The sequence below is a fragment of the Strix uralensis genome, chromosome 3 (assembly GCF_047716275.1).
Source record: "Strix uralensis isolate ZFMK-TIS-50842 chromosome 3, bStrUra1, whole genome shotgun sequence".
NCBI classification, from domain to species: Eukaryota; Metazoa; Chordata; class Aves; order Strigiformes; family Strigidae; genus Strix; species Strix uralensis.
This window is the reverse complement of record NC_133974.1, coordinates 82914970-82931564: the sequence shown is the minus strand read 5'-3', so window position 1 is coordinate 82931564 and position 16595 is coordinate 82914970. Positions and strand designations below refer to the sequence as shown.

Below are 16595 nucleotides of genomic sequence, written 5' to 3'. Positions count from 1 at the left end.
GACTGCTAGGTCAATTTGCAGTTGACCCATCTCAACCATGCTTTGTGTTCAACTAGGTACCTCATGGCTCAAAAGTATACAGCTCAACTCAAAAGTCCTTACAAAATGAATGCTATAAAAACACAGATTAGTCTAACTCATTAACATGATATTCTATATGCTAAAAGAATTAACACTATACAAATCTCAAGAAATAGAGTCTAAAGCCAGAGTAAAAACACCAAGTCTTTCATTTACTATAGAACCAGCAGCATAGAGAACTTCAGTGTAGCCATCCTTCAATAGCTTAACTTTCCCTTTTTGCAAGATTGTTCTTAGTGATGTAGCTTCCTCTTTTGTCCCCATGTTACCCTCCTTTTCCGAAGTTCTAAATTAAGATTATCAAAGGCTTCAGTAGCCAGCCATATTTTAGGCTCTTTTTTCCTTTCTTAGTGGTAGAAAAAGCCAGTGAGATTGGGAAAGGGTATTAAGAATCTGAGGGAGAGTAACAGGAGGAATACAGGAGACAAGCTCAGCTCTCAGCTGGACTGGTACTTGTAATTTAACTCTTCAACCCAACACCAGCCACTACATCAGCCTGTCACTTACTTTCCAGGAGAGAATGCATGGGACAAGCAGAAGGCTGAAAACCTGAGACCCCAAAATACACAGTACAAGCAGTCAAGGCACTTTACATCACTCATTTTATTCACATATACAAGTTGACACTACACTATTAAATACAGACAATACAGAAGCAGTAAAAACAAATACTGTTTAAAAACTTTAAAAAACACATATTGCTTCAAGCTTAGATGGTATTTCCCTATTGTTTTTAAAGTGAATTCAGTGCTAACTATAGCTGAGGCAGCTTCCCATTTACTTGTACCCCTCATTTTCTAGGGCCTACTGTCAAGGTGTTGTTGAGTCAGGCTCCATATATGGCTTTGCTGCTGAGTGCACTGAGCTGGAAAATAAACTGGAACATCCAGGTTACCACACATAAGGCCCTCAGATTGCTAGCTTTTGGTCCCTATCACAGTAAAAAAGGAGTCAGAGAGGCCTTTAGAGTTCAGTGGCACTGCATTATACCATAAAAAAAATGAGAACAGATACTTCCCTACATGTTAAAAGTTTGATTAAAATGTGCATTTGCTACCCAGATAAAGTTCTTACCAAAAATTCAGGTCTGTCCCTCAGTTTTGTTAAGTTTGGCTCTTAAGTTTAGCCATCACCTTGACTATCTCAGCTTCCAGTGAAAAAGTCTGTGCAAAGATATGACAGCAGTGACTGAACAGGCATGCTACTGTATTTTACAGGGACATTCTTATGCAGTTTTCATTGTAACATTTTACATTGTAAACACTAGTCTTCACAACACTATAGTTAAATGGCAGCATTACACATTGTAAAAGTCTTGTTTCACTTAGCTAAGTACTTTCAGAAAAAAAGGAATAAACAGTTATTTTAATGAAGACTTTGGACAACTGAGTTTTTAACTGTGTTCTCACAAACAATGTTTTACTTCTAAAACAGGAATGAGAAGTGTTCATCACTTGGCTGAATTCAAGAGTCCATGCAAGACAAAATTCAGAACTTACTCAGTTGATAATGGTGACATTCACTAGGTTTTCCATTTTTTAGTGAGTCTAATTTGATGCAAAACAGCCACATCCTCTAAGATCTATGGAATATAGTTAAAGCTTTTACACTTGAAAAGCTCTGCTTTCTAAGTCAATTGGCTTTTAATTTGTTAATGTCAACACTAAAATAACAGTTTTCCAGACTTCAGCCTGGCACATGCCAAAATATTTTGCATCTACAATTTGCAGTGATCAGAACTATACTATTTCACAGTCCAAGCAAACCTACTAGCCTTTTTTTTTACTCAAATAATGCCCAGATGCAGGAAGGCTACCTGATTTGCAGAATTTATCACTCACTTCAGGCATTACATCACTTAACCCAAGATAGTACCAGCACAGCACCCAGCATTATTTTTAGCTACAGACCATTTGAAAAAGCATGACAGTGACTCACATGACCTGATTAGTGTCACTGTCTTCTAGCAAATTGTTTTGGTGGGGATCAGCTCTTGACTAGACAAGGATAAGACCTAGATCATTTCCTCAGTTCACAGCAGCTTTGACAATGCTGAAGACTCTCATGCTCTGTAGAACACCTGAACAAGCCTGTTTGAGATGTTTTAAGTCTGGTACCCAGTATCCAAGGCAGAAGGCATTTAAGCCTTCTAGAATTCTTGGAAAGATCAACATCTAATGGGAGATCCGTCTTATCCAAAAATGGGTACTTAAGGCAGGCACATAGTCATCTTGGCTCCTCCATTCTCCATGCAAAGAGAGAACTGCAGAAGCTGTCTTTGAAAGCATGGCAAGATGAGTCCTGCCCTACACAATCAAGGAGACTGTTTAATGTGACAGTGCACTGCAGGCACAGTCCATCTGCTGCAGTTACATAAAGCCTGCAAAGCCTGTGGGCAACAGGGACAGGCAGGAGATTTTATTGAATAAGGCTGTTAAACACTACTGAGTTAGTGCTTTGATACTGTTGTTCAAAGCTAGGGTGGATTTCTGAATTGAAACAGCATCAAAGCAACATAAGCATATTTACAGCAGCTATTTAAAGAGGAAAACAGCGTAAAAGGAAATTAAAAGAATCTCATATGGAATATAAAGGCATCCTCAGTTTGCCTCAGTTTTGGGCACTGTTCTAAAGTTTTAGTAAGTTCTAGCCTGTGGTTTACTTAAGAGTTGGAATACAGTAATTTTGCTGTGTGTAAAACATACATTCCCAGACTTAAAAGCTGTAAGATCTCTAGCAGGTAGCCTGAACAAGAGTTATCTGTATTTTTATAGCTATATGCTTAAAAGACAGGTAAAAATCAGATTATGATTTCATGGATTCTAGGACATCTTGGATTAAAATTAAGAGTAATGAAACCTTTACCAATATAATGTAATTAACACTAGGAGGCAGCAGTGCTTGGTCCCTTTGCATGATTACTTCCAGTCAATAACACATAAAATCAAACTTTCCACTCAGCATGTAACTGTGTTGCAGTAGTAATTCTAGAGTCCTGCTTACTGAGATTGTGGAATCAAGCTAAGACTAGTACAGGTTTCTGCTGCAGAAGTGTGAGTGTGCTTCCTGTGAGAAAGTGTTCAGTCTGTAACACACAAGCTTCAAAACAATTGAACTGAGATAACTAACACAGAACACATCTGAACAAAACTTTGAAGCTCACAACTACAGCAATAATCTGCCTAAAGCTTAGTTACCAAACTGAAAAAATTAATTTACAGCAACTTGAGGGGAAAAAAAAACCACCAAGGATATCACAAACAATGACTATCCCACTATGTAGAAGTAGGACCTACAAAGTGAGAGTGTTCAAGCTCCATTATATGTTCTTGTTTACTAAAGGGTACATACCCTTCCTTCTTCCCCTAGCCCTCACCTTCCTGTAGGAATAAGGAGTTCTGCACCAAGTTTGAGAAGCAGAAAGCTTCTCAGAACTTCATCTACAAGCTTTATCAACATGATTTTCAAGTTTAAAACTTTTAACAGTATATTTGTACAATACTACCAAACGGAATGCATATTGCACTCTGAGCCCCACTGAGCATAATAGATATTCTTAAGTGTTAAAAATAGACTTCATTAGACAGGAGCCAGCCCTCTCCTTCAATAAATGCATTTACATGATTAAGCACAGAGTAAGGGTGACCACAAGCTGAATACAGTGGCACAACTTGATACTGGTAGAACAAGCAACTGCTTTTTGAGCAGCAGCTATCAGATAATGATTGTCTACATTAGTTATTTGGTACAACAGGCACAGCAACAGCAAAACAATCGTGTAGCTGTTTCTTGCCCTGAAAATTAGTAGTTTATTCTAATGACCTTAGAAACAGGAATAAAAGATAACATCAGCAGATTCACTAATCAAACAAGGTTTTTTGAAAGTTTCTATATACAGACAATACTTGGTATTTGCCTGCCTAAAGCATCTACATTTATTAGTGCTGTTTACCAGACCCACTGGCTTTCCTGTTGCCTGTCAATATACTTATTTTGGTAGAAGTATTAAATCAAATAGTACTATAAATGCAAAGGCACCTCCATCACACCTTTAAAGTCTTTCCCCAACACCACCTCCCTATGACTTGGGTTTTTAAAATAAGGGACAACAGATTATTTGTTACCAAGATCAAAAAAGTGTTTGCTTTGACTCCCTGTATGCTAAGGTTCCCCCCTCCCACCCCCAAAACAAGTCAACTGAAGCATTAGAAAAATTCCCAAAAGGGGAATTGTTTAGAAGTTTGGGTAGCTATATCTAAAAGCGTCTTCAAATGTTATGGCTCCAACGATACACCCCACTGTGAGGTAGGTAGCCAAGATAAAAATATTGTAACAAATATTTTAACAGCTGGAAACTCCCTATAAAAACCTTGCATAAATAGTTTGGTTCCTTGCACCAGTGTCCTGATATGCATAACTTCTTCTGAAGATGCCTAAGGGAATCCAAATTCACCGAGCTCTTGCTGAGTAGCATCTCATATATTCCGTCATCCAAGGGTTATCCGGTGGGGAGGACTTTATTCGCCAAGCTTTCTCTGCTTCTGCTGATCGTACTCGCCTCTGAGAAAGCTTCCTTTTCTCCACTTGCCTCCTGTTCTTTGCTCGCAGAGCAGATTCATGAATCTAAAAGACCAGAGTGAGTATTACAGCAGGAAAACAGCCTAGGAACCCCCTCCAGGAAAGCTAAGGATCACTTTGTATTTGTCCCAATCCCCATCCTGAAGAAACAGGGTTTGCTAGCAAGATTATATTTTCTTCAATAATTAACAGAAGAAAATTTTTCTTCACTAAGAGAAGCACAGACATTTATAAAAATGCCTCCAATTCTATTCTGCATTACTTTCCCACTTCACACTATTAAACAATTCCAGAAGTGTTGAATGTTTGTCTTACTCTTGACATACTCTAAAAACCTCAATTCTCCTATTTCTACCATTTAAAATTCTTAAGTATCCCTCAGTATGCCCAAGCATCCCTTAAAACCTAAGCCATAACATACCAATCCCTAGAGACTCCCTTCCTAAACACTGAAGAACTTAATTTGACACACCTACATACATTTTTATATTAATAAATTTTCGTATTTCCCCAGAATTTAATCTTAAGAGCCAGCTTCTATGTTTGCTTGCTTCTATCTCCAGATTTACAACTCTGTCTCCCGTCTCAATCAGGGGAAGTAACACCTTTCAAACATTCAAGAAAAATGACCAAGCCAGCCAGTAAGTCAGTTCCCACTTAAAGAAACATCCTTAGTGACACAGCACTACCTCATGGAAAGTGTTTTAGAAGTGTCCTGTCCATTCACTCCAGACTTAAGACCTGATCTTAGGGGTTCCATGTTTCCAACATAAGAAATGTTAGAAATCTTCAGATGTATAAATATTTCTACTCAAGTCAGGCATCAGCCTCTGTCAGGCTTCAACCTGAAGCACCAGTCAACAATTTCCACCACTGAGCAAAGCTCAGCAATCCAGTAACAGTGTCCGTTATCAGGAAGGGCAGCTTCTTTCAAGAGCTGCAAGGCCCAAGTCCCTCATTTCCCTCAAAGGGTTGAGCTGTCCAGGAGGGAAAACACTGAGCTTCAAACCCCTTCCAAACCAGCCCATCAGAAGTCAGCTTGATCTTCTACACCAAGAATACCACCCACCTTAATCCTCAGATATCTTGGGTCATAGATTCAGACTCTACATTAGCAGTAAGATAAAGACAAGACACTGGCAGGGATACATTAATGATTATGCTTCATCAGCCTAGGGGAGTTAAAGAAAAGGAAGAAATGGATCTGTTGTAACACTCCAACCTTAGTATTTCATGCTAAGCCAGGAAGCAGACCCCACTAACAGCCGAATTCTGGTGCTGTCCAAGACCATATGAATTTTATTTGTGTTATTTCCCTACTATTTACATCAACCCTGCAATCCATCAGCCATCCGACAGACCATTCTGCTGTCAGCAAAAGGTCCCCTATGGCAACCCGCTGAAGCCAGCTGCTAGACAGACATTTTAGCAGCAAAGCAGCATTCGTACCTTCTCAGTGAGGCTCCATTCCTAGGAAGGGCCCGGGCCCCAGCAAAAGTAAACTCTTCCACAGCACAAGCGCTACCCCAGTGTTTATATACCTGTGTGCTGTGGGAGGCCTGGTGCTAACTGCCTGCTTGCTGCTTTTCTCTTGTTTTCATGAAGTTCAGAATGGAGAACTACATTTACAACAGCCAGTTTTGCTGGTAACACTGTAACAGCCAGAAACAAGAGAGCCAAGTTTTAATCAGAACTTGCAAGTATTAGTCAAACATGGTTTCAATAACAATTAACAGGTAAGAACTATTTGATTTGGACATGTCAAACCTCTTCAGGTTTATTGCTAGAATTTGTTTTTTTAGAATTTATTGCTAGAATCTCCATGCACTCAAAGGCATCCCTGAGAAGTTTTACCCAGATACAAGACATATGTCTTATCCAGGCACTAACTAGTCACTGCCCTTTAATGAAACAGAAGCTTTTACTTACTTCGTTCGCTGAAGCAGAAGCGCAGACATTGTGAGTCCTCTGGCTTCCTGTATCTGTCTGTCTTTCTCCCCACCCATACAGAGCAAATGGATGTTTATTCTCCTTTGGTGCATCTGTCTTTTGAGGACTTTTGGCTGATCTTCGATCATTACGACTGGACAAGGCACTTCGACTCGGACGTCGTCCCGTACGGCTGGTTTTGTCTGCTTCCTTTACAGAAGTGTGTTCTACAGTTTTTTCTTGCTCTTCCCTCTGCTGCTTTTCTTGATCTTCTCTTTCTTTCTCTAAAGAAAAAAAGTTATACTTTAAGCTTCAATGACAACATATTAATGTCTGATTTGCACAGCCTCTCTTAATACATCATTGAAGCTGTGCTTTTTTTAGAAATGGGAGAAGTTATTACTTCCTTAGCAACAGATGTATACCTTGCTTAAATGCCTTCATTCTTTCCTTAGTGACTACAATATTTCCAAGCCCATCCCCTCTGTACATCAGCTTTCACATATTTAAACATGCCTTTCACTAGTGAGGCTACAGATAACCAATAGCTCCAGGCAGTATTTTAAAGACTGTTTCCAGTGATCTTCTTTCATCCTTCCATCTTTCAGACAGCAAACAGATGGACTGCTGAATGCCATGTAGATGCTATGCCAGCCAGTCAGAGATGAAGTCTGGTAAGAGTATCTGCAATATTAAATCCCTCCTGTTATAAGTTTCCACTGAAAGAAAAAAGTGATTCATTTTCAAGTTCCCTGATTATACATCTTGATTATGGTTTTCTGTTTATGGAGGAAAGGGGAAGCAAAGACTTAGCAAGGGCGATGTCTGTCACTTTGTATCTGCTCTGTGAAGTGTGTTTTACATTTAAAGTACCACACTCCACAGGCTCTTCTCCCCCCACCTCCATGTTTTTTCAACCTTCCGTAACAAGGGTCCAGTATTTGTCCTCCAGGCATTGAGTATGTAGAGTTGGGTTTGTGAGGGAGAATTTAAAGTCTGTTTCATTGTTAACTGGCAGATGTAGATCAACACTGAAGGCTGAATCAGCATTCTGCAAGACATTAAATTATAAAAACACATGGAAACAACTGCTCCATAAGATCCAGTCTTCTTGCATTATAGAGCTATGGAGAAACTAGTTTTCCTTTGTGGTGCCTCACAGCTAGCAGTTCTTGATGTTTCATGCATACTACTACTTATATATAAAAATTTGGGTCTTAGACTTCAGATGAAGGAAGCCAATAGCTGGTACAGCACTGCAATACTTCATAAATCTAAGAGAAGGGCTGGTAAGAAAGTCATGCCTTACAATAAGGTTGTAAGTTGTTCTAACAAGTCCGTTTTACAACATCATTAAATACAGTCAAGCAGATGTCTATGGATAACAGTTACTGACTGGAAAAGAACGGCCAAAGATTTTTCCCACCTTTGAGATCTGTAAGGTGTTACAAACTGGTGACACGAGGTCTTGAACTATTCTGTTAATACTAATCTAAACTAAGATCTTTATCAACGATCTGGATGAGGGTGTCAAGTGCACTCCCAATAAGTTTGCAGATGACACCAAGTTGGGCAGAAGCATTGATCTGCTTGAGGGTAGGAAGGATCTACAGAGGGATCTGGACAAGCTGGATCCATGGGCCAAGGCCAATTGTATGAGGTTCAACAATGCTCAGTGTCAGGTCCTGCACTTGGGTCACAACAACCCCATGCAATGCTACAGGCCTGGGGAAGAGTGACTGGAAAGCTGCCCAGCAGAAAAGGACCTGGGGTGTTGATCATCAGTCACCTGAATGTGAACCAGAAGTGTGCCCAGGTGGCCAAGAAGGTCAAGAGCATCCTGGCTTTTATCAGAAATAGCATGGCCAGCAGGACAAGGGAAGTGATGGTCCCCCTGTACTGGGCACTGGTGAAGCCACAACTTGAATACTGTGTTCAGTTTTGGGCCCCTCACTGCAAGACAGACATTGAGGTGCTGGAGTAAGTCCAAAGAAGGGCAGCGAAGCTGGTGAAGGGTCTGGAGCACAGGCCTTATGAGGAGCAGCTGAGGGAACTGGGGTTACTTAGTCTGGAGAAGAGGAGGCTGAGGGGAGACCTTACCACTCTACAACTACCTGAAAAGAGGTTGTAGCAAGGTGGGTATCAGTCTGTTCTCCCAAGTAACAAGCAATAAGAAAGAGGAAACAGCCTTAGGTTGCACCAGGGGAGGTTTAGACTGGACATTAGGAAAAACGTCTTCGCTGAAAGGGCTGACAAGCATTGGAACAGACTGCCCAGGGAAGTGGTGGAGTCACCATCCCTGGAGATATTTAAAAGACATGTAGGTGTGGTGCTTAGGGACATGCTTTAGTGGTAGTCTTGGCAGTACTAGGTTAATGGTTGGACTCAGTGATCTTAAAGGTCTTTTCCAGCCTAAGTGATCTATGATTCTAATCAAATATATTGCTTACACTGCATTAGTGAAATAGAAATAAGACTTTCAAAAAATGTAAGTAGACAGAACCCTGTTTTAGTTCTCCATCCTGCAAATCTTCAACAGTAGTGCAGGCAGGTTGGATGTGTATGCCAGACATGGAACATGACCCCTAAGCATTGTGGGCACAAGCAGACATTGTGATCTGAAGTCTCTGACTTTTAGGCCAACCATGCCTTTTATGTAAAAGGCAACGAAAACCTTTTATTAACTTAACAGCATAGCCATCCACTAGTAAGTGATTCCCTTCAAGGGTCCACCTTTGAGTGTCAGATGCTGCCTTCTGCTAGACACACATGGTGATACATTCAAACTCTGCTGACATAGACATGCTGAACTTGCAAGTTTTCTGCCACACCATCTATTTCTGGTTGTGGTAGGGACCACCTGCAAGCTACCACTGTCTGAAGTCTCCACTTTCAGCCACCACCAGCATACACTGGACTGGTATGTACAGAGGGAACTCCTCCACTGGTGTAGGACTTCATCTCATTTAAGGCTTGCTTACTTATTGAGAGGTTGACCACAAGCAACTAGAACAAATTTTACCTAAGTGTCTTCATTAAAAGCAGGCTTGCCAGTCCTGTGACAAAATAGCAATCATCCTTGCTAATTGCTATGATTTAGCCAGGCAAGCAAGTACATGCCCAATCTGACACTGCTTTAATTTTGCCTCTGCATCCATCCAGCTCTGATGAAATGGAAGTTACCTGCCTGGCACACCAGTTAAGCATCCATTTACCCTTGCACTCACTTTGCACTTGTGGGGTAAAGACATGAAGACTTGCCACATGCCCCAACACTCCCATAAGGCAAGCCTCACACTCTCTCTTGCTGTTAGTCTTGCCAGCACCTTTTCTACTTGCTGCCAACCAGCACAGAGGCCCTGGTGCTGAGCCCTGTTCAGGCTAGCCTATACACACCTCTTCCAAGCTACACAGGTGCAGCATTCAGCTACAGATGATACTGCAGTCCAGCTGAGTATTTGGTTAAGAGTGGCCCTCAGCATTAAAGTATTTGGAGCTGTATTTGTTAAGAATTCAGTTGAGTGTCCCCACAAAACAACCAAGAAAATTAGTCAAGGCCAAAGGAGTGACAGAGTGAGAACAAAAAATGGCCAGATGAATATCATGGATCTAAATACTGGGTGCACATAGTTTCAGTCATTATGGCCAAGGCTGGATAAAAAGCAAGCAGCAGTGACCTCAATGTGGCAAGAGACCTGCTTTGCATAGTGTCCCGGGCTCTGGGACACAGCCTCACCTCTGACAAAGCAGCTCATTGATCATAGCTGCAACATGCAGCACAGAGCTATCCCCTTTCAAAATAGTATCCACACTTCTCTACAGAGCCCACTCCTAAGAAAGGACTGGCTAGGCCTATTATCAGAAGGAAGCACTGTTTTGAGAAAATAAAAACACTGAAGGGGGACATACTGCTGTCAATTCTAAAACCAGAGTGCTTTTATTTTGGGAAGCTGTTCCATCCTCCATTCATGGGAAAATGACATCTTCATTCTCTACAAAGGAAAATGGAACAACACTGAGTTCATGAGCTAGGTTGCATTTAGAGACTTAAAGACACAGGAGAGTGGGGACTCTTCAGTTGTATGCATACTCTAGCTTTAAGATACTACTTCAAGGCAACAGCCATGCCTGGGGATGCTCACTAGGATATAGTTCCAGCTGGTGCAGAAATGATTGAGTCAGCTTGTCCCAAAATAGCAATAAAAGCATATGGGTAAATGGCACACTGAGTCCTGTGCACAGTATTACAGTAAATGCTGTATGGCAGAGCATACTGTGGCACCTTATGAGCACCTGCTATTAGAGCAGGTATTTCAATGAATTCACTCCTACAGTGTATTTATACAGAGCTCAGTTGGTGAAGGCACAAGGCAGATTTTTAGCAGTTATTTTAAACCTTTTTATTTAAAACTGTAGTTTATATCCAAGCCATTTTGTTAGGCACCCCTTTTCACAGGAAGGTAGAAAAGCAGCAGTGGATAGCAAGGAAGGAGTTAGACTCAGCTCCTCAGGGAGCCCTACCACCAGCAACACCTACCCATCTCCTCCTTCCCATGCCATGCACCAGCTCCAGCAGACACAGGAAACTCAGAACTGACTGGCTGCAGCATTACAGGGATTAGTCAGGAGAGAGAAAAAGCTAGGAACATCTAAAACTGCATCATGGATGCTAAGCAAAGCACACTGAACAGGAGGGGATTAAGTGCTTAGCAGGCAGAACAAAGCTGCCAGGCCCACCCAATATGGCTGTTGAAAGCTCGGGCCCAGAGGAGGTCACTTAAACCTACTGCATTGCCAGCCTGTGTAACTGCTCCCCTCCAGGGCTCAAGCAGGAAAAGCTCAAGTGGAGCTTCCCTCCCTCCCACAGTGCTGTATGCTCTATGGGGCAGGCAGGACTCCCATTTCAAAGGCCCTGCTGACTTACAAGAAGTATCAACAACCTTCTGATTACACCCACAGGTCCTCAGGGTCAACAGGATTATCTCTGTATAGAGATGTCTGCTCCTTACGGTGCTACCTCAGGTTCAGGAGAAGCACTTTATGCTTAAACTGCCATGGGCAGAACTCAAGTTTCCTGCTTTAGTACAAACACCTCTCCTAACAGGGCAGGTCTCCAAGGCCTCTTGAAGAGGGCATATACTCAGTTGTGGGTATGGACTACAGCTGGGTAGAAAGCAGTTACTACAGCTGAAACAGACCACATCATCATTGTTTCAGGACAGATCTTGTATAAGGCAGTATTGGAGCTACCAGCAACACATTGATTAGATTTACACAAGCTTCATCTGCAGCAGAGTTCTGAAAGCAATGGCTGGCTTGGCTTGATAGCAAAGCTTGCTTCCAAAAAAAACCCCAAACCCAAAACTGGAGCAACTTTGAATCACAGTATTACAAACACCTAAACTGACACCACTGCCTTCTCTGCCCCCCCGCCCCCCTCCCCAAGCTAGTACTTTCCCATGTTCTTGGGCCAGCAAATATATCTGCAACATCATGGCAGACAAGATCAGGGAACAGGTTTGAAATTGGATCTTCCACTGAGTTGCACTAATCCAGATCAGCCACTTTCCAACTACTGTGTGGCAACTGCTTTGATACCAGCTTGTCAGTGCTGTCATTTAAGACCTCTGCACAAAAATGCTGAAGGCGAAATGGCAATAAGGATTGAAAGATGCCTTCATCCTGCATGTGTGCGCAGCGGTATCATTTGACAAGCAACAGGTCTGACAGCAGTGCTGCTGCCAAGAGCTCCTGTCTTTCACTTACCAGCCCACTGGGATCTGTTGACAGTTTTGAGCATGTGTCAACTAGACCAGTTGACTGAGGTCAAGATTTTGTTGGATTATGTTTAAAACACATCTGTGCTTGGACACATTCTCCAGAACAGTTTCACAAACAGTTGCCACAAGTGAGGGGCCAGAACAAATTAACCCAAAGTTGCCCCCAAGCACACCTGAGTATCACTCAGCTATAGCTTAAGCATGAGATAGTGTGACAAAACACATTTGTCCTGTGAGCTCTCAGGTGTTGCTGGTAGTAGTTTAGACCAACACCACTAAACCTTAAACTCAAGCTGCTTACATCAGCTTTCTCTACACACACCGGAAGCATTTACAAACTGCTTTACAAACACACACAGGGTCATCTTAATGAGAGAAAGGAGCAACCATGGCCCCACAGACCAGTACAAATGGGCTTTACCTCAGATACTGAGCAACATTAGTACTGGTCAAACATGCTTGGCCACACACACAGTAGATACCACTCAGCCAGAAATCAGGTTCCCCACAGAACAGAGGGAAGCAGCAGTAGCCAGGTAACAGCCAGGATGCTGCAGCATGTAGGTGGATGTCAGATTCAGAAGACAAAAGATGTCATCAACATGAGCACACTCAGCTACCCCCACAGCACTTCAGTGCAATTAAGTTCTTCCAGAAAAAAGCAGTTGAATAATGGTAGATTCACAGAGTCATATTTCTATGTTATCTCCTCCACATGTTTTAATTAGTCAGCCACTGAGCAGAAGAAACATACATCCTTAGAACTGGCCAATACTGAATGAGTCACTTGCTTGTATATTAGCATGTGTGCTAATATACAATAAATTTCCACTGAACCCAGCTGTCTAAGCAGAGTTGATTTCAGTTCTTTTGCTGAGGACCCAAAGCTCTTAAATACTTGCAGAACTTAAAAAATATTTGTCCTAAGCCACTTGGCAAAGAAATTAAGGTTAAGTACAGATTTTCCTCCCATAAGTGTAAAATAGCAAGGACATAATAGAACATCAGGTATTCCCATACAGCAACCATGGCAAAGTTGCATCAGCTATAGAGGCACAATTGCCCAAAACGCCACAGATTGAAAGGCCGCTGTTGCTCCACAGTCCCTTGCCACCAATACAGTGATGACGACACAACTATGCATGCACTGCATAGTCACACACACCATCACTGACCACATAAAGCACCTGCATGAGCAGTACATCCACAGCTGTCAAGCTTTTATCCACTGTCAAAACCAACCCAACCAGAATCAGGCTACCAAATAACTCCAGTCAAATTTCTTCCCAGAGAGGGGTCAGGGAGAGCAGCAGGGAGCAGGCCAAGGACTGAGCAGAGTGCCCTGGCCAGCAGCCTCTAGCCTTGGCAACTGCAGGTCCCATCTGGATTGTAGCAGGCTGCCCACTCAATCCACTGGCTCAGTGAGCAGAATGATGAAGTTCTGGTCCCTACCACAACTGCCCAAGATCGGCATGTGTTCAAACTGCACCAGAAAAGGTGTGAATGCCCAGCTCTGAGTGCAGCTTCAACAGCTTCCACCCTTCTCCCACTAGAAGCCAAGTCTTTTGACTGCCCATCAGGACACATTGTCTTTTCCCACACAACCGCTCCCTGCTCTTTCGCAATTCCTTAGCGCTGCTTCTCACTGAGATGCTACTTCTTCCACACGTACTCCCCAGTCAAACTGCCTCAAAGCCTGCTTGAGGCAAGCAAGAATAGACCCACTAATACTTAGTTACACTCTGGTTAAGTGGGGCACTCCCATCACTGCACAACCTTGGGGAAGTGGAGTGCATTACCCTGGCAGCCCCCATATGGAGCAGGATACCACAGGCCCACCCAGCCATGAGGACAACAGCTCACTGCAAAACCCCACATCACCACCAGGCTCCGAAACACCAGGCCTCTTGAACAGATGACAGCATAGCTGTGTAGCATGGTATTCTTAAGGACAATGAATGCAGTTTAGCCTTGAATATCAGAATACAGACCATTCTGGTAAGCTCAGGCCCCAAGGGACATTGAAACAGATTAGTGTCCCCACTCCAAACAAGCACATCTAACACCAGAACAACCCCCTGGCAGCATGAGGCTTAACTGAACAATTCTCAAGGATTTGCCCTGCTACTGTAAAACAGATACCCAAACAGAGCCCATTCAAAATACATTGCAAAACACCTATCAATGGCTGCCAGATAAAGTTTTCTTTCATTATAAGAGACAGTATCCTATGGGATGAAAAAAATACCAACTGGGGAAGCCTGACAGTGTTGTTACCCATCTACCCACTGTGCACAGTTAATTCTTAACACAGTTAATGAGACATCAAAAGGCAAGATATGCTACAAGAGAGCAAAATATTATCAGCTCTGCACCTGCTTAGGACTATAGAGTTGTCTGCACCCAGCTGCAAGCCCAAGAGCAAACCTCTGGTAGAATTAAGAACCGAGCGTTCAGCTGAGAGATTACGCATGCAGATCCAGGAGAGCAATCGCGTTAAGCACCAGTCCCTGGCACACCATCCAACTCAGCGCTGCTTCTGCCGGAGAGCCCGCTTACATAACTGCGGAGATGCTCCGCTCCCATGGCAACAGTTTACATAAGGGCTGTGACTCAGGATGAGAGTTGCCACCACTTGGCTCTTTACAGAGACGCCCCCGATGCCGCAGCCACGGCTTCTCCGCAGGCCCGGCGCGGATCCGATTAACGGCACTTTATCGCCTTCGGCGGGGAAAAACGAGCGCCTCGGGAAGTCCCGGGGCCGCCGCTGACGAGGGGCTTCACCGCGAGGCCCTCGCGGTTTGGGGGGCACCATACGGGGAGCCGCGAACGCCTCCCCGGCCCCCCGACACGACCCGCGCTGCCGCCCTCCTCGGCGCTGGCCCTGCCGCACCGCCGCCCTCCCGCCGGCACCGCCCGGGCTGGGCCCGCGGACACCCCCGTCCCGAGGCGGGGAAGGGGGAGACCAGTCAGGCGGCTTCCCCCAAAGCGGGGCCCGGGGAAGCGGTAGCCCACGCCGCGGCAGGGCCTCCCGGACGCAGCCGTCTGACATCCCTCGCCAAGGCGGGGCAGGGTCCCGCCGGAGGACAGCGGGGGCTCGGACCGCAGGCCCATGACCCCGGAGACACCCCCCCCCCGCCGCCATTACCCCCGCTCCCTACCGGGGCTCGCCCGTCCCGCCTCGCTCGGCGCTGGCGTCGCCGCCGCTTCCTCCTCCTGCACGGCTGCGGGGCTGCCGGCACCCGGCGGCGGCGGCGGGGACCCGGCGGCGCTGCTGCCGCCGCCGCTGTCCTGCTCCCAGCCGTCCCACAGCCAGGGCCGGTGCGCCTGCTCCAGGAGGCGGCGGCTGAGGCGGTAGCGCAGCAGCTCCAGGTAACACGCGCCGCACGACTCCCACTTGGGCTCCTTGAAGCGCTTCATGTACTCCGTCTTCACGCGACGCGCCGGCACCACCATGGCGGGGCCGGGGAGAGCGGGGAGCGGGAGCCGCCGCCGGGAGCCGCCGGCCGAGCCCGCCCCCTCCCGCTGCAACGTTTAAATCCAAACAGCGGCGCCCGGCCCCGCCCCTGCCCGCCCCGCGCCAATCGCGGCGCGCCGCCGCCCCCTCCCCGCCCGCCACCGCCCGGTGGCGTCACGGCGCGCGCGGGCCCGTCACGCGGGGATGCCTGGCGGGGGGGGGAGAGGGGCTGCACCGCCCCGAGCGGCCACAGCGCCCCCGAGCGGCGGGTGAGAGAGCGGGAATGGGGTGAAATTAAAGGAAAATAAGAGTAGAATGAAATGAAACGAAATAAAATAAAATAAAATAAAATAAAATAAAATAAAATAAAATAAAATAAAATAAAATAAAATAAAATAAACAAACCAAAGCCCCACAGCACTGCCGACCCTCCCCCCTCTATCCCCGGAGCACCGCCCAGCGCCAGGCCCAGTCTCGCCCGCAGCAGAGCCGCGAGGCCCCCCCCGCACGCTGCCGCCCCCCCACACCAGGGCAGGCCGTGCCCGGGCCGGCACAGGGCGGCGGTGCCCGCGTGCTGCCCCGGCCCCGGCTGAGGCGGGAGCGCCCCCTGCTGCCTGCCGCGGGGTCTGAAGCCGCGGGGCACGTGCAGCGAGTCAGAACTGGTGCGTTTGCAACGACAATTCCTTGTTTGTGCGTCACACCGGCGGGTAACGGTGGGTTTGAGCGCTGCTTCTGCCAGACAAAAAACGGAGGGCAGCGGCAGGGCGCCT

General features: G+C 45.4%; 1 protein-coding gene across 3 annotated transcripts; it reads right to left on the bottom strand.

The window, feature by feature from the left end:
* Positions 1–660: 660 nt before the first annotated feature.
* On the bottom strand, positions 661–16391 carry CCSAP (centriole, cilia and spindle associated protein). 3 transcript variants are annotated; one of them, XR_012628196.1, is made up of 4 exons: positions 15530–16391; positions 6589–6872; positions 6109–6311; positions 4574–4704 (listed from the first exon to the last, which is right to left on the bottom strand). XR_012628196.1 is itself a non-coding variant. In XM_074863119.1 (3 exons), the coding sequence occupies exons 1-3, from the start codon at positions 15822–15824 to the stop codon at positions 4531–4533; spliced, it is 753 nt and encodes a 250-aa protein (XP_074719220.1). In that variant the 5' UTR covers positions 15825–16391; the 3' UTR covers positions 661–4530. The 3 variants fall into 3 exon arrangements, 1 of the variants encoding a protein (XP_074719220.1); XR_012628197.1 differs by lacking the exon at positions 4574–4704 and adding an exon at positions 5807–5831; XM_074863119.1 differs by lacking the exon at positions 6109–6311 and having other exon boundaries at positions 661–4704.
* Positions 16392–16595: the final 204 nt, after the last annotated feature.